Here is a 16,165-nt window from a genome sequence, read left to right on the forward strand (position 1 = left end):
AGCCTGTATCTCAGTTCAGGCTTATATTGTGTGAAATGGTTAGAATGGAAGAAAAGGTGTCGTGTATCTTCTCCAGCCTCTTTGTACCCACCTGATAAACTATTTGCATTGCTGTGTGGTGCACACTAGAGAACACGAAAGACAAATGACTCTTAGCTCCGTGATAGGGATTTTGCAGCACCATTCCAGTAACATTAATTTCACCCTTTGACATGCACATCCAACAGGGGTAATTTTTACTAAATTAGCTAATTGTGGACCAGGCTATTAGACCATTACACATTAATTTGTTCCTTTTCAGCTGGATATAATGGCAGCATCCAAACTGAAGGCTGAAATACAAGTTTTAACTTCTCTTTCATCACATTACCTTTCCAGAGTCTATTTACCAAACAAACTGCAGTTTGGTGGATGGATATGAATGTTTGTTTGCAAATTAAATGGTTTTCTTGGTACTCATGTACTTTGTCAACTGCTCTTACAGAAAGACAGAGTAGTCTGTGTCAGCTTGTTAGGTTTATCACTATCTAGTTTATCATTTTCTCATTTTCCTTTCAAACCTACAAATGATGATTAGTTTGACATTATTCTGTGGCTGTAATGATGCCAAATGCAGTGGTACATACATTAAAAGATGAGATAGGCTCTTTCTGGCCAGAAAATATTAAGTTCAAAAATGTATCACGGAATTGCTTTGCTTTCTGTTTCAAAGCACAAGATGATGCTCTACCAACCTTTTTAGTTTTGAAGAGGGTAAGTGACTTTGTTAACAATTTAGTGTACATGGTTCCTTTGGAAATGATTGTAAGTTACAGTATTGTGGCATTTTGTGATCGCTGTACATTCAGACTGAAAAGTCTGAGATAATTCTTGATTGCCACATGATCTCATGCAGCTATGAATGTTCCAGCAACCAAATTACTATTTGTCTTCAATGAACAAGCAAGCAGATGTTAGTAAGAACTTAATAAACAATCCTGTTAATGATGCACACCCTAACAGAATCCTTTGTTCACTTCGTTTAGTTGTCTTAGTCTAAAACAGTAGAAAGGAGCACGAAACCATGGTGAAAAAAAGTGTACAACTAATTTTATATAAGGAAACCATACTGACTGCATAAAAAATACTTTCACATTATCCATGCAGTCATCACCATTTCAGTAGAGAGTGATTTCCCATTGGAATGGGCTGCCCAGGGAGGTGGTCGAGGCACCGTCCCTGGGGGTCTTCAAGAAAAGACTGGATGAGGCACTTAGTGCCATGGTCTAGTTGATTGGTTAGGGCTGGGTGATAGGTTGGACTGGATGATCTTGGAGGTCTCTTCCAACCTGGTTGATTCTATGATTCTATGATTTCACCAGTAATAAATGCAAACAGAACTAAAACTCCTTTTTATTTACTGTACAGTAGCAGTTAATTTCTGGTGTCCAGGCGCACAGTTTAGATCTAGAGGGCACACCGGGCCGCTCCCATCAGCAGGTGTAAAGGGGCAGAGTCCTCACCGCAGGAAGGTCAGATCAACACAGAGCTTCTGCCTGGCTTTTGGAAAGGCTTTTCATGAGTGAGGGAGAGAGTAAGCTTCCGAGGAACTCGGGGCTGTACTGTACTGGAGGCCAACACTATTTTGAAGTCAGGTTGGCGAAGCTTCCCCACGTTCCAGCAACTGTGTTAAGACCCGAGGGGCCGAGGCTGCTTTGCCCTGCCTGAACGCTCCAACTCCCTCAGCGTCAGTAAAACCACCTATCCGCAACCTCCTCCGCAGCGCTGCCAGCGCACTCCTCACGGCGCGGGGGAACAAACCGCACTGAATCCTTTTTTGCTTAACGGTGTCGCTGCGGAGCTCCCCAGCAGGCCGACTGCAGCGGAGCGAGCACGCGTAGAGGCCTGCCGGGCTCGGCTCCTGCTAGGCGGGGCTGCTCCCGGCCGGCACACAGCCGGCACCACGGTTCCCGTCGAGCGCGGCAGCAACCCCGCGTCTCCCTGCCCGCTCAGTGCGCAGGCGCCGCCACCGCCCCGCCGGCCACGGCGCATGTGCGCAGAGAAGCGGCCTGTTCCGCGCCGGAGCGGCTTTGACTCCTGGGCCGTGTCGTTGGAGGCACAGAGTTGGGGCTGGTTCGTCATACGGGTGAGTGGGGGTCGGCGTTAGGGCTCACCCTGTCCGCTTGAACGTCCCTTCCTCGCCTGTGTCACCGGTCCTGCTCCAGTGACCCCTTTCCGTTCTCCCCAGACGGCCGCACCCCTCAGTTCTCCTGACTGAGAAGCGGGACCCCCGCGGAACGGCATGTCCTCGCCTGCTGGGCATCGTGGCTGCAGGCAGAGACAAGGCTGGGGCTTGCGCCGGAGGAGGAGTACCGCCCGGGAGGCTGTGCTGTGGCTCCGGCAGCCCGGTGGTGCCGGGGGTGTTGAGGGCCATGGCAGGGGGGGTTAGCTCGGTTAGGTGACGACCAGAGAGGGATCCCTGATTGCAGTGGCAGGTTGGTCTTGCAGGAAACGTCAGAGAGCCAAATGCAACGAGGAATGGCATTTGTAAAAAAAATCGTCTATTTTTATATATTTGAGCTCCTCCAAGGTGGAGTGAGGGATGTGCTGGTGTGGTGAGACACTCTGGGGTGCTTGAGGGCCTTGCAGGGCTCAGTAAGCCTTTTCCTCGTTTGCAGGGCAAAGATGAGTCTGTTTGGATCAACATCGGGGTTTGCTACTGGAGGTACCAGCATGTTTGGCAGTACCACTGCAGATAACCACAATCCAATGAAGGTATGTTTCTTAGCCCCAGCGGCAGATGCAGTTCTGCTGTGGTTTAGTGTCTTGGAACCATATCTACCGAATCATTCCGTACATGTAAGAGAATATCAGTGCACAGCTTGCAAATGTGACTAATTTCGTTTTGTCTTCTGTTCTCTAAGGATATTGAAGTAACGTCTCCACCTGATGACAGCATATCTTGCTTAGCATTTAGCCCGCCAACGTTGCCGGGTAATTTCCTCATTGCAGGATCATGGGCAAATGATGTAAGTACTCACAGTCACACCTACAGGTGAATGAAATAGGAGCATGGATGCCTAAACTGCAAAACTTGGTCCTGAGACTTGTGCCAGGGCACTTAAAAGTCATCCTCATTGTAGTACTGCAAAACATTTCTCTGGTGCCAAGTTTGTTGTAGCTGAGCTGCTTCAGCTGAAACCTCAATTGTGATCTTCAACTAAGTCATTCCTCTGCCTTTGTGTTTTAAGCTTCAGCTTGGCATATGTAGTCAGTGTTTTCCCTGTTGGATTTTGACTGTTACACTTTTATTACTTGGATTTTCCTTTTTCTGCTTGTTTGGGTTAACTTAGTTTTCTAACACAGGCTAGCACATTATGCTTTGCCTAGTAAAAGAACCATGAACACAGTAAATCATCCAGTTTCACAGTGTACTCTCAGAAGGCTTAAGTTCCTACAACCTTACTGAAGCTTGTTTAGTTTGAAGGCTGAGGTCCCATCTCAAACAGGGAGGGAAGACAAATATGAGTGCATTTTTAAACTGGCTATTGGCCTGCAGCAGGCACCTTCTTACCTGGCAGTGAAGGGCTCTTCAGGAGAACACTGGGACGTGTTATGTGATCACAAAGTACTTTTGAGGTGGGATGAAGTTGTGGATTTGAGTTCTGGCTGTACAGACAAAAGGAACATAAAATAAGGTTTCAGTAGTTCTGAAGCTTGTTTACAACCATCCTTTTTGTTGAATAAACTAAAACTGGTATCTTCAACAAAGACAGCTAAATATAAGTCAAGAACTTAGAAGTTCTTAGTGTTTAGTATGTTATGCCAGTGTTAATGTGTTCCATCTCTATATGCTTCTCCTGTAACAGGTTCGCTGCTGGGAAGTTCAGGATAATGGACAGACAATTCCAAAGGCTCAACAGATGCACACAGGGCCTGTACTAGATGCCTGCTGGAGTGATGTATGTTCACTTTTAAAATAAACAAGCTGTAAATATATTGGCACGTGCTTTCCAGATAGCCACAAGTGGCACATGTAGGTGCAGTCCCACGGTTATCAGATAGATTACGCTACTGTAAAGTGGTGCTAAGCATGTCAGAGTGAACTGACGTGGGTGCAAGAAGGATAACAATGAGTTTACAAGCAAAAGCGTGTTTAAAGTCACATAATAACTTGCACAGTTTTCTCTTTTATGACGTACAGTTGTAAATCAATTGACCTTTTTGTGGTTTTGTCTTGCAATCTCTGTGTTGCATTACTGTTATGCTGTTACTGGAAGAGGATAAGATGTGACAGCTTTTTAAAGGTACTGCATGGTAGAGGTTTTTAATCTCTTGGCATTATTATTTTAGGATGGGAGTAAAGTATTCACTGCTTCCTGTGATAAAACTGCCAAAATGTGGGATCTCAACAGTAATCAAGCTATTCAGATTGCACAAGTAAGTAAGCAAGCCCAAAGCTATTAGGTGTTTTTTTTTTTTTCCTTTTCTAGTTCTACCTTTATTAGCAATTTAAGCTAATGTTTAGTGCTTCTGAACTAGATCAGAAGTAGAAGTGGTTAGGTGCTTTTTGAGATAATTAAATGCATATGACTAGGGAGACCTGCAAAATAATTTGAACAACTTATGCAGCTGTTGCCTCTCTTTTAATTGAGAGAACTCTTCCACTGCTGCTGTGATCTCACTAAGTCACTGTGCTGCATTATAGGGGAAAAATTAATTAAGGAATCATTGAATTAGCTTTCCCAACTACGAGCCCTTCTGCTGCAGCAGTATCAGGGATTGTCATTTACATTCTCAATGTAGAAGTGTCTGTTCATAGAATGTGTACTTAAATGACTAAAATGAGTTACTGGTTAGACAATTCAAGAAGAGTCAGTGCTTATGATTACTTCTTGTATGTTATTTGAGGTGATAACATCCAGATTCTAGGCCTTGATTTTAGATTTGGGTGGTGTAGTAAACAGAGGCCTTTCCTCTGCAGCTCTTGTGAGAAGAACCTGGTTCATATATTTGTTTGTAATAATGTGCTGTATTAAATGTTGATTATTAGCAAGATGAATAATGTACTTTATAAATAAGGTCTGCTGTGCATAATTCGTATTTCTACTGTGACTGTCTTCTTCTGGTTTGATAGTAGGAACCTTTTATTTTATATGGGTGATTTTACAGCATTAAACAACACAGTAGAGTCATGACCAACCTCTGTCTGAACTGCTATGAAGGAAAGAATTGCTTTTCTTGATTAGATAAAACCCATATATGTTAATGTGTAATAGAGGCATAAAAAAGAAATGCAGATTGCTCTCTTAGTGTGTGTCTTTGTCCATTTTTTCTTCAGCACGATGCTCCTGTGAAGACTATTCATTGGATTAAAGCACCAAATTATAGCTGTGTGATGACAGGAAGCTGGGATAAAACTTTGAAGGTACAATTTTTACCTGAACAAATGGACATAAAGTGTGCCAGTAATCTGTATGTGAAAACGTTGATGTGAAATGAAAATACTTTATTAACCACTAATATAAAAACCAGATTAACAAAATACCACCTCAGAATTAACAGTATCCTGGCTAGAGACAAGAATGAAACAGCTGAGTACCAGTGGTATTCTCTTTAGTAAAGTAATTAAAGTGGTGTATTCTGAATTCCAAGCAAACCTTTGTTTGGTTTTCTGTTTCCATCAGTTCTGGGATACCCGTTCACCAACACCCATGATGACATTGCAGCTCCCTGAAAGGTGTTACTGTGCAGATGTGGTAAGTCATGATACACAGTTAAGTGCTGTGAAGTAGCATTCAATCTCTGCCTGATTTTCTTTTAGCAATAAAATACAAGCTGATCTCAATCAGGCTCAGGAAAATAGGTATTTGCATAGTACAGAACACACTATTCTTCTGATATCACAAAACCAAATGAGCACAAGAACTGATCTATCCTCATTTCTGAATGAGTTTGCATTGGAAGGGTCACCTAATAATTAGATTTTGGTGTGTTTTATTTCTCAGTAGCTGGGAAGAACTAATTGGTTTTGTGTGGAGATATATCCATGTTCTCTTTCCCTCCCTCTCTTCCCTCCAGAAAATAACTCCTTTAACTTCTTTAGGGATTTCTGTGAAATAATAAATAAAATGCTTTACCCTGCTATTAATACAAGTGTCTCTGTCTTCCAAACTTATAACCTGGTGCAGGTTCATCCTATGGCTGCAGTGGCCACTGCCGAAAGAGGTCTGATAGTTTATCAGTTAGAGAATCAGCCTTCTGAATTCAGAAGAATAGAATCTCCTCTTAAACACCAGGTAAATGATTATATGTATTAAAGACATATTTATAGATTGCTGAAATTCAGTGTTGATAATCAGTGTTCCAGAAGTGAAGTACTTCTCTTGCTATAGCACATCCTGTTTAGCTATTGGTCTGTTGCTGATCTTCAGAAGGCTTTAGAATCATAAATAGTGTGGCCCAAATTCTCAATAGAATTTGACCTATCTCTTGACCTTGTTTGTGGTTTTGCTGTACTTTGCATTGATGGATGTGATGTTTTGTGTCCTGGTGGAAGATGGACAGCACTCAGGAAAACTGGCCTGCCAGCTTCTGTCTAAAATCCTCTGTATCTTTCTCAACTTCAGCATCGCTGTGTTGCTATTTTTAAAGACAAAGTGAACAAGCCTACTGGATTTGCCCTTGGAAGTATTGAAGGAAGAGTAGCTATTCATTATATTAACCCCCCAAATCCGTAAGTACCGTCTGGCAAAACATCCTTTCTTTGTTGCTTAGTTTACAATATGGAAAGTAAAAAGACTTTTTTCTTGGTTCCCTTAGGGCAAAAGATAATTTCACTTTTAAATGTCATCGCTCCAATGGAACAAATACATCAGCACCTCAGGATATCTATGCTGTAAGTATTCAGCATATACCATGAGGTCTTTTTATGCAAGGCAGTACACACTTTCAATGTGAAATTGGCTGTGCATTGTTCTCCTGGACCTTTTATCCATCCTAAAGTTATCTTAGATACATGTCTAAAACCAGTCGTAGTCATACATTAAGAGTAAAGACAGAATGTGTTACTACCTTGAAAACAAACTCCAGATCAACCATTCATCTTGGTGGAGACACTTGTTAGTTTTGCTGATATTGAAACAATACTTAAATACATTTGACTAATGGGATTAGTAGTTGAATTTTTAGATACTGCAGAAAAGATGATGCTCTCCTAATTGATTCAATGGTAGTTTTGGTTGAGGTAGTTTTTGTTTTTACAGAGAACATACCTGAAAATGCTTTTTAAAAAGAACTATATCTAATTGAAAAAAGTATCTCCTTTGTCTTTGCAGTCTCAGTATTTAGCACACGGTGAGTGTCACCATGGGTGATGTTTTACATGGTGTATTTATGATTCTGCAGGTAAATGGGATAGCATTTCACCCTGTCCATGGTACTCTTGCAACAGTAGGATCTGATGGTAGATTCAGCTTTTGGGATAAAGATGCACGAACAAAGCTAAAAACATCAGAACAGCTTGACCAGCCAATATCTGCTTGTTGCTTCAACCACAATGGCAATATATTTGCATATGCTTCCAGTTATGATTGGTCAAAGGTAAGAAAGGTTTAGATTCATATTCTTACCTACAGCTAATAAATAGGATGGTCCTTCTCGCATGAAGCTATCATTTCTTTGTCAATAGTAGCTGAGTCTTAACTTCACAGGCATGCAAGAGAACTGATTTTAATGGACTGGCAACTTCCACTAAAAATCTTACTTCCTGCTACAACTAGTGCTTTTAAATTGGATAATCACATTCCTTGGGGTTTTGACCAAAATGAACGCAGAAATCATACAAATGAACTTGTCTGCATGCAATGAAGAGCAGCATTTTTATATACTGCTTTGCATTTAGCCCTTTGTGTGCTACTCATAGCAAAGCAAGATAACTTTATTAGATGCTCAGCAAATGAATTCTTCTAAAGGCTTGGGGTAGACACAGTTGTAGATATGTACTAAGGTATCCTTCAGATCTGTAAATCAATATTAAGTAGAAATACCAGTGGGTCCTAAATTTCCTTTCTAGTACCATATCTGCCAAGTGGAGTTGGTAATTTTCAAGATGTGCATAGGACTTTAATAGCTTGATTAGTGTTTACTCTCCCCAATTTGAATACTTGCATATTGCATCAGTAATGTGCATGCAAATAATGTCAATATGCAAAGTAGTGTATTTGCATCTGCAGTTGGGGAGCAGAGATACCTCTGCAGTTGCCTGTAGAACGTGAGCTTCACTTTAAAGGAAATGTGACCTTATTTAATTTAAAAGATGCAAAATGAAACTGACCATTACACGTTAGTTTCTTCTCTGCCTAAAGGAAGTTTAGAGAGATGTGGTTAGTTGTTCTATTAAAAGTGTTTTATACATTAAATATAGATAAATGTCCATTGAATTTCACTTCCTGTTAAGAGTTGTGATTACTAACTTACCTGAGTACTGCGTCCAGTTCTAGGGCCCTCATTATAGAAAGGACATGGACCTGATGGAATGAGTAGAGAGGAAGGCCACAAAAGTCATCAGAGAGTTGGAGCACCTCTATGAGGACAGGCTGAGGGAGCTGAGGTTGTTCAGTCTGGAGAGGAGGAGGCTCCAGGGGTACCTAATAGCAGCCTTCCAGTACTTGAAGTGGGCCAGCAGGAAGGATGGAAAGAAGCTGTTTACAAAGGCCTGCAGTGACAGGATGAGGGCCAGTGGGTTCAAGCTTGGGAAGAGCAGGTTTGGATTGGATGTTAGGAGCAGGTTCTTTACTATGAGGGTGATGGAGCACTGGAGCAAGTTGTCGAGGGAGGTGGTTGAGGCCCTTTCCCTGGAGACATTCAAGGTGAGGCTTGACAGGGCCCGAGGTGACCTGATCTAGTGGGGATGTCCCTGCTGACTGCAGGGGGGCCAGACTAGATGACTTCAAGAGGTCCTTGCCAGCCCAGGCCACTTTATGATTCTCTGAGTCTACATGTTAAGGTAAAGCTGGTTTTGATCCACTACCATTGTCCAGTATTTGGTCTTAAAGACTTTGAGATTAAATCTTACTAAAGCACACTAATGGTATATTTGTATTCTTATGTTTTAAGGTAATGCTGATATTTATTTGAAGAGACTATATACAGGTGATTTCTTATTTTTTAGGGTCATGAATTTTATAATCCACAGAAGAAAAACTACATTTTCCTGCGAAATGCAGCAGAAGAGTTAAAGCCTAGGAATAAGAAGTAGCAAGTATGAGTCTGACTTGTGTTACTCTACTGTTTTTCTGCCATTCCTGCCTCTACTCCACTGCTCTTCTGCCATTTGTGCCCTGTTGCACCACAGTTCAGTCAACTTTGGGTGGCTAACATTTAGCAGGAACTGTATAAATCCCATTAAAAGCATTCTGACTCGCAGGAGAACATCTTTTCAAGTTAGATATTCTGATGTGTATAAGAAAGAGGGGCTTGTGTTCTTATAACCGTTGGCTGTTCCACAGCAATAATGAAATTGCAGCAAAATCTAAATCTGGGCTAGACATTCCTGCTTAGAAGTGCAACCATTTGTATCTATGGATTTATTTTATTAGTGCAACATTCAGGTGTTAATTCTAATAGTTCTGGAGAAGTTGTATAAATACTGTATTTTTTGTAAGTACTCGAAGAATTGAAAGTAATTCTTCTCAAAGGAAGCTTGTTACTACTTCTTATTCAGGGGCTCTTTTATTGCTTTCTGATTTTCAAAATGGAAATATTGTCTACTGTATGCCAAGGAGAATTGCCTTGCAAATTGTGTTCCTTCATGGTTTGGCTGAATTTGGTAGATATGTAAGTGGCCAGCAGCAGTGACAGAAACTCATGACAGAAGATGGGTACACTGCAGATTTTTCTTTAGTTTCTTCTTATTTTCTGTCAACAGACATGACTTTGGAGCTGATTGTAGTTCAGAGGAGAAATTATCCATTGTGCCAGGTGGAATATAGCTCAGTAATAGGAGCAAACCACTAAAAGGTTTGTTTTCCTGATGACCAAACCAATTTGTGCAAAATCCTCATGGCCTAAACCGGTTTCAAACTGACACCTTTTAGAGTTAAAAGTTGGTTCTTTTACATCTCTCTTAACATGTTTTTGTCCCTTAACAGGGGTTTACAGACTGAAAAAATAGTACACATTTTTGTAGAAAATAGTGCTGATGAGTTTCATCTTGATCAAAAATGCTGTGAAACAAAACAAGTGGCTCTCTTTCTGACTTGAATCTACCACTGTTTACTTTAGCCAGTTGTATACATGCCAAAGTTCTCTTTTTAGAAGTGAATTAACTGTTGTTTGTTTGGTATTGACTAAATAAAACTGGGGAGTCGCATGTATAGAAATATCTGTCATCTTGTACAAATGCTCTGTAAAACTCTGTGGTGTAACCCTTCTGGATTCATGCTACATTTCAAATAAAATTTTTATTAAATGGGTTTTTTTAAATATATATGTATGTATATTCAAAAGTTCTTTTATAATAACATGAGCACGGTGGTGTGCTTCACCTCTAAAAGCAGCCTCTTGTCCTTTCACCACAACTCAGATGTGTTTTCTGGAAGTACTTTCCCTCCAGCTGCTTGAGCTGGAAGTCTAATGCCTTTTCCAGTGGCTGCTTCATTGCATGTGATTCCTGTGGTTTTGCACCAAAGAATTAGGAGGAGTGGTGTGAAGCCTTTCAGTTTTATGAGGGTGAATCATCTCAGCAGCCAAACACCAGGCAATTTGTCTTTATTACAAATGAATCATACTATCTTAAAACCTCATAGCCTGCTGGTCCTTTAACTTCAGGCTCCTTACACAGTTGATCGGGGTTTTTTTGGGGGTGTTGTGTATTTCTTGGTATAGTAGAGTTGAGGAAAGTCAATGAAATACACTTTGCTGCTGTTTAGAGATGTTTTTTCCTCATGTCAGTTTCTTTCCTGCTGCTTCTGTTTCACACAGTTTTAGATCTCACTTTTTTTTTTCTTTTGAGATGTGAATAGAGTTCCCAGCAACTACATCAACACCTGGTCATTTGCTGAAAAAATTATTTTGGTTTTGTCGAATTTTATTTCTAAAGGTGGTTGTTGTGCTAGAATCTTTGATTGTTAGTACATTTTTCCAGTCTTCTCAGTCAAATGAATGCCACTAAGCAACTGCAGGCTAACTGTGTGTGAACATCAATGGTCAAAAAAGAAGGTAAATTCTCTCTTATATGCAGAACTCTCCCTAGTATAGACAGAAGAATGGAATTTATCAGCTGCTCTTGTTTAAAACAATCTGTTTGTTTAAATAATGCAAATGAGTGGTGAGAAAACAGAGTCACTCTAGTTCAGCAGGTATGTTTCTACTGGATTCAGTGGGGTTACAACAACTTGGGTGGATACGAAGACTGGTCAAAACCTATTTTCATTAAGAAGGCAGCACTGGTAAGTCTCCTGTTTGGTAAATCTGTAATATTGAGTCCTTACTCTTCTGTTGGAATAAATTTCTTTTCACCTGTCAGCAAGGTTTCAGGATTACTTAGTCATCACATTTGTTCAGGCTGCTCTTTGAAGGGTGTGTTTTCCATTATGTTAGTGTGCATGTTAGATGCATTCAGCTGGGAGGACACAGTCAAACTTTGAACAGATTTTTGTTTTCCATTACCCAAGTTAAGAGAATGCATTGGCAATTTGCTCCTCCCTGGAATTACTGTGAGGTTCTCTTGTAAAGTACACACAGCTGTATCCCTTCAAGCATCAAACATGCAGTAAGAGCTTATTCACACACGAAGTAAGTGTCAGAGCACGTTCTGGAAAAGTATTAACTTGGTGTTCTGTGGCAGTTACCTGACCAAAAAACCTGAACAAAGTAGTAAGGTACTAAATGTGTATGCATAGGAATGACAGATTAATAAAAGAATTCATTGATTTTTTTGAAAGTTTGCTGTCAATGTTTGTGGTTTATTGCAGAAAAAAGAATCTTTGGCACAAAAAGCAATTCAGTTAATCTGCCCCCAAACTGGGACATTTTAGAAACGTTTTCAGTAGCTTTCCTGTCTTAACCCTCCTGCTAGTCTCACCTCAGGGGGCTTGAAGGTTGGCTTAATAAAGGATATTTCAGAACATGAAGAAATTGTCAAAAAGTTTGTCTGCTAAAGCCTTTCACAAATGCAACCAAGACACTTGCACAATGACAAGCAGTCAGATAGGGTATCTTAACTTACCATCTGTCAGGTGAAATGCAATAGTTGAATTGGTGAGGGCTGCATCCTAGCTCCTAGGCTAGGAGAAAGAGTGAATTTGAGTTTTTCTCATGAGGGTATGGATTTGGGGGACAGGTCAAGTTAAGTCTAGGTGGAAAATGTCAGTAAAAGTACTGCTTAAGCTTGGTTTGGTTGTGATTAAGTGGTTTGCAGATGAGGTGTTTGGGCACCTGTCCATGATCAGGAATGTGTCAAACTGGACTCAGAAGTTTCAGGTTACCTGGCCTTTGAAATGATAGAAGTCACTTCTTTGCTTTTCTGCTGTTGCTGTTTGTAGAGACGAACGAGAACAAAATTAAATGTTGAAGGGTTCATGCTGTTAGTGTTTTATATTTTCGGAATCACTAGCTAAGTGTCATTTGTGGTCTGGGGTAAGATTAACTTGCCTTCTCCCAGAAGTTTTGGATGGATGCTCACTGTGTACGCTGTGCATGGTATTTCTCGTGGTTCTTCAGCTTACTGGCCAGATGAGAGCTAGTAAGCTGGTGCCTTCTAGCTTTGGTCATCTGGTGCTGCAACACAAAAATGATTTATGGAACAAATTCAGAATAAAACCAAGTCCTGAGTCAAATTTTCTACGCTAGCAGTTGCAGCGTGCACAAAGTGCTCTCACTGCGCATTTTTGAAGCTGTTTCTGTAAATTTCTCTTACGCCAGGAGATGGCAGCCTCGGCGGCTTCTTTAGGAAAGCTTTCCCTGCAGCGGGAGCTGCTTCTGGCTTGGCTCTGCTCGAGTTCTGTTCATCAAGGAATGCCACGCGGAGCTACAGCACCTGTGCTGTAGTACAAGATGGGAGTTATTTGTAATATCAACCTATCCCAAAATACTGAGAGTGGACGAAGATCCGTACCAGATGGAAACACTTTTCGAGTTTTACAGCAGTGTACATGATAGCCATCCATAAATGTAAGCCAAGACATCCTTAGAACAAACGAGGTGCTCTGCTAGCTGCTAGATGCTTACAGCTACCTGAAGGGAGGCTCTAGCCAGGTAGAGTTGGTCTCTTCTTCCAGGCACCCAGCAACAGAACAAGAGGATGCAGTTTCAAGTTGCGCTGGGGGAGGTCTAGGCTGGATGTTAGGAGGAAGTTGTTGCTAGAGAGAATGATTGGCATTGGAATGGGCTGCTCAGGGAGGTGGTGGAGTCACAGTCCCTGGAGGTATTGAAGAAAAGCCTGGATGAGGCACTTAGTGCCATGATCTGGTTGATTGGACAGGGCTGGGTGCTAGGTTGGCCTGGATGATCTTGGATGTCTCTTCCAACATGGTTGATTCTATGCTCAGAGAGACATCTGTATGTCTGTGTGAGCTTTGGGGACCTAGGCAGCATTAGAGATATTGGTACCATGTTTGGGGATCAGACATTTTAGAGTTTAGCATTAGGTGAGGGTGTAACTGAGTGAGGCCCTCCTGGCCTCAAGGTTCCTGGGCACCAGGCTGATTACTACCTTCCTTGCTGTCCTTGAGTGTCCCAGCCGCCTGGCCAGCCTGATTGTGGTGTTGACCCTGTTGCAGAACAGGGAAGCATTAACAGCACAAAAACCACTCTGTATAAAATCAAGCAGACACAAGACTTGCACCCAGACTGCTGTTGGACAGTGAGACCTGTAACCTGCTATGGCCTGGGATGCCTCCTCCATCATCTGCTTCCTCCAAGGACCAAGTGATTCATATTCTCTTATATGATTCTGAAGTCTAGGATGTGATTGTTGCATCGATACAGAGAATCATGTGTTGTGCTCCAACCCAACCTGCAGGGGGTCCAGCTGATAAGAAATTATAAATGAGATTTTATCATGCTAATTGTAGACTGTACTATATGGATTCTACCTGTAGAAATCTTCTCTCATTTGAATTGCAAATTCTGTGCCATACCAGTAATAATATTCTGATAAGAAAATACAACTTCATCTAAGTACAGTTTTGTGCTGTCATCATTCTGCCAAGGATCTCAGACAGAATCTGTCTGTCCCCTTAGTGTCAGGTGCCAGGCATTGTTTAAAAGGAACAAGTGACAGTACTAGATGCCTTGATGGAATGCTGTATTTGCACACCCTGCTCTGTGAGCTGGAGTGGGTAGGACTGTGCATTTAATCCTGCAGCTCATGTCCAAACAGCCATAAGCCATTTATTCTTATTTCCAGGTAAGCTTAGGTTTACATACAGGCAGTACAGAGAGCGTCCTACTGCTCTCAGCACTAGGACAGCCATTTTAAATGTGGCATTTTAACGACTGCTGTCCTCCCCTTGCCAGGTCAGAATAAAGGATGCAACATGGGCTGGCTGCATGGGATGGTTTCAGCAGACAGACGCTTCTACTTCCATTGTGAGGCATCTTCTGTGTACACATGGAGCAGCCTGTGTTCCCAAGCATCTGCAGCAGGAAACAAGCCCATGAGAGTGCAGCTGCTGGAGTGGCACACTGGGATGTCACAGCTACAAGCATTATGAGTTGAAAGTGGCAGTGATCTGCCTGCACTGCCCCGGCTAGGGCCCACTGGAACCAGCAGCAGAGGCGAGCACAGCGCAGGGCTGGAGGCAGGCTCCAGGTTGATCATATCCCTTCTTCAAACGCAAAGCAAGCCTCCACTTATTTGTACCCTTTACCTGCTTCTGAAATGGAGAGAGTGCTACAATAGGTAGAAGAAATTCACACCGTTCAGGACCTACTGGTAAGGTAACGTGAGACTGCTGCAGCATCACAAAGGGGGCCATGTGCCTCAGGTGCTCCGGCGCATCGGCAGGGCGATTCCAAATGTTGGTGTTGCATCAGTTCTGCAAATACTTTTTGTTACAGTGCATAAAAGACACAATACCTGTCAGCATTAGCTTTGCAAAGAGAGATCGTTTACTTCTGTTGACTGATTATCCAGTGAGTATATTCAGTTTGAAGAGGCACTTCAATAATTTAGCAGGCATGTGCCAGGTAATATAGGAGCTTTTGTCTTACTAGCGGCATAGATCTTCAATCATGTGTAACTCAATCTCTGGCTTTACGTATTCAAGGAAGTGTTTGGTACAGCTCCTGTATCAACTGCCACTGGAAAGCAGGCCTAGATAAAAGATTAAGGTAGTGCTCTTAGCTGGCAATAGGGAAAGTTTACCCTTTGCTGTCCAGTATACATTTTGCAGGCAATGACTGCTTTATAGTTTGAAGTATGAATATGCTGAGATCCGGTGATGAGTTTTAGTGCACCTGGGTCAGTTAAGTTTCTCCTTACTTTATGCTGTGTTAGCAAATGCTTTGTGGTTTGATACTGAATGCTTTCTGTCATTAACGTTTCTTAAATGCAGGTCATTAGTGTGGCATGCTTTGGTTTGCTGGACCAGATCAGGACAATGATATCGTTCAGTTCCTGGGGAAGTTATGAAGCAAAACTCACATAACAGATCTTCTTCAAACCCTCCCAGAGTACTTAATCACAGATGCATCATCTCCCAGCAAGGAGTAAGTTCGAATGTCCTTTTCTGAGCTGCTGTCAAATGGTTCATTCACCTTACTCTGCCAGCCTACGACACAGCTACTAATCTACAACAAAGAGATACATTTTGTTTAGAATGGACTATGGTTATTGTACTCAATAATGTGCAGAGATAATGCAGAGGCTCAAACTAGTCTCAAAGGACTAAAACCAGTGTTAAAATGCATTCTGTTTTTTCCTCCCTTGGTAGGACAGCTGTCTGCCATGCTCCTGCTGTGACACAGAGGGGGATTTATATGGACTCAAAAGGACAGATATCACTTACTGACAGGTAATTGCTTTCTACAGATATCTGACTCTTTTGCTTGGAGGTCTCCTTTTTCTACATAATGTTTGCTCGCAGTCTGAAGCAGCAGGGTTGCAGACAGTAATTGGTTCTTATGCATTAATGTTTAATTTATGGAACAGTACCTATGTATTTGTAAAGAACAACTTTTG

General features: G+C 41.7%; 2 protein-coding genes across 2 annotated transcripts in view; both read left to right on the forward strand.

The window, feature by feature from the left end:
* The window catches only part of SPO11 (SPO11 initiator of meiotic double strand breaks), a 40,036-nt gene extending 39,052 nt beyond the window's left edge, over positions 1-984 (forward strand). Inside the window, exon 16 of the mRNA XM_064167619.1 lies at positions 302-984. Coding sequence (XP_064023689.1) covers positions 302-421 — 120 coding nt within the window. The 3' untranslated portion in view covers positions 422-984. The remainder of the gene's footprint in view (positions 1-301) is intronic.
* A 975-nt stretch (positions 985-1,959) lies between these two features.
* On the forward strand, positions 1,960-10,468 carry RAE1 (ribonucleic acid export 1). Its single transcript, XM_064167581.1, has 12 exons — positions 1,960-2,125; positions 2,658-2,754; positions 2,904-3,008; positions 3,849-3,941; positions 4,333-4,419; positions 5,321-5,407; positions 5,667-5,738; positions 6,171-6,278; positions 6,609-6,715; positions 6,802-6,877; positions 7,387-7,581; positions 9,152-10,468. Exons 2-12 carry the CDS (start codon positions 2,665-2,667, stop codon positions 9,236-9,238), a joined length of 1,107 nt encoding a protein of 368 aa, XP_064023651.1. The 5' UTR covers positions 1,960-2,125; positions 2,658-2,664; the 3' UTR covers positions 9,239-10,468.
* Positions 10,469-16,165: the final 5,697 nt, after the last annotated feature.

The sequence above is a fragment of the Pogoniulus pusillus genome, chromosome 29 (genome assembly GCF_015220805.1).
Source record: "Pogoniulus pusillus isolate bPogPus1 chromosome 29, bPogPus1.pri, whole genome shotgun sequence".
Taxonomy (NCBI): domain Eukaryota; kingdom Metazoa; phylum Chordata; class Aves; order Piciformes; family Lybiidae; genus Pogoniulus; species Pogoniulus pusillus.

Excerpts from the sequence above, each read along its gene's own strand:
- RAE1 (XM_064167581.1), top strand. The coding sequence starts at position 2,665 with ATGAGTCTGTTTGGATCAACATCGGGGTTTGCTACTGGAGGTACCAGC. Across the intron at positions 3,942-4,332 it reads TAGATGCCTGCTGGAGTGAT|GATGGGAGTAAAGTATTCAC; the intron begins GTATGTTCACTT and ends TTATTATTTTAG. Across the intron at positions 6,716-6,801 it reads TATATTAACCCCCCAAATCC|GGCAAAAGATAATTTCACTT; the intron begins GTAAGTACCGTC and ends TGGTTCCCTTAG.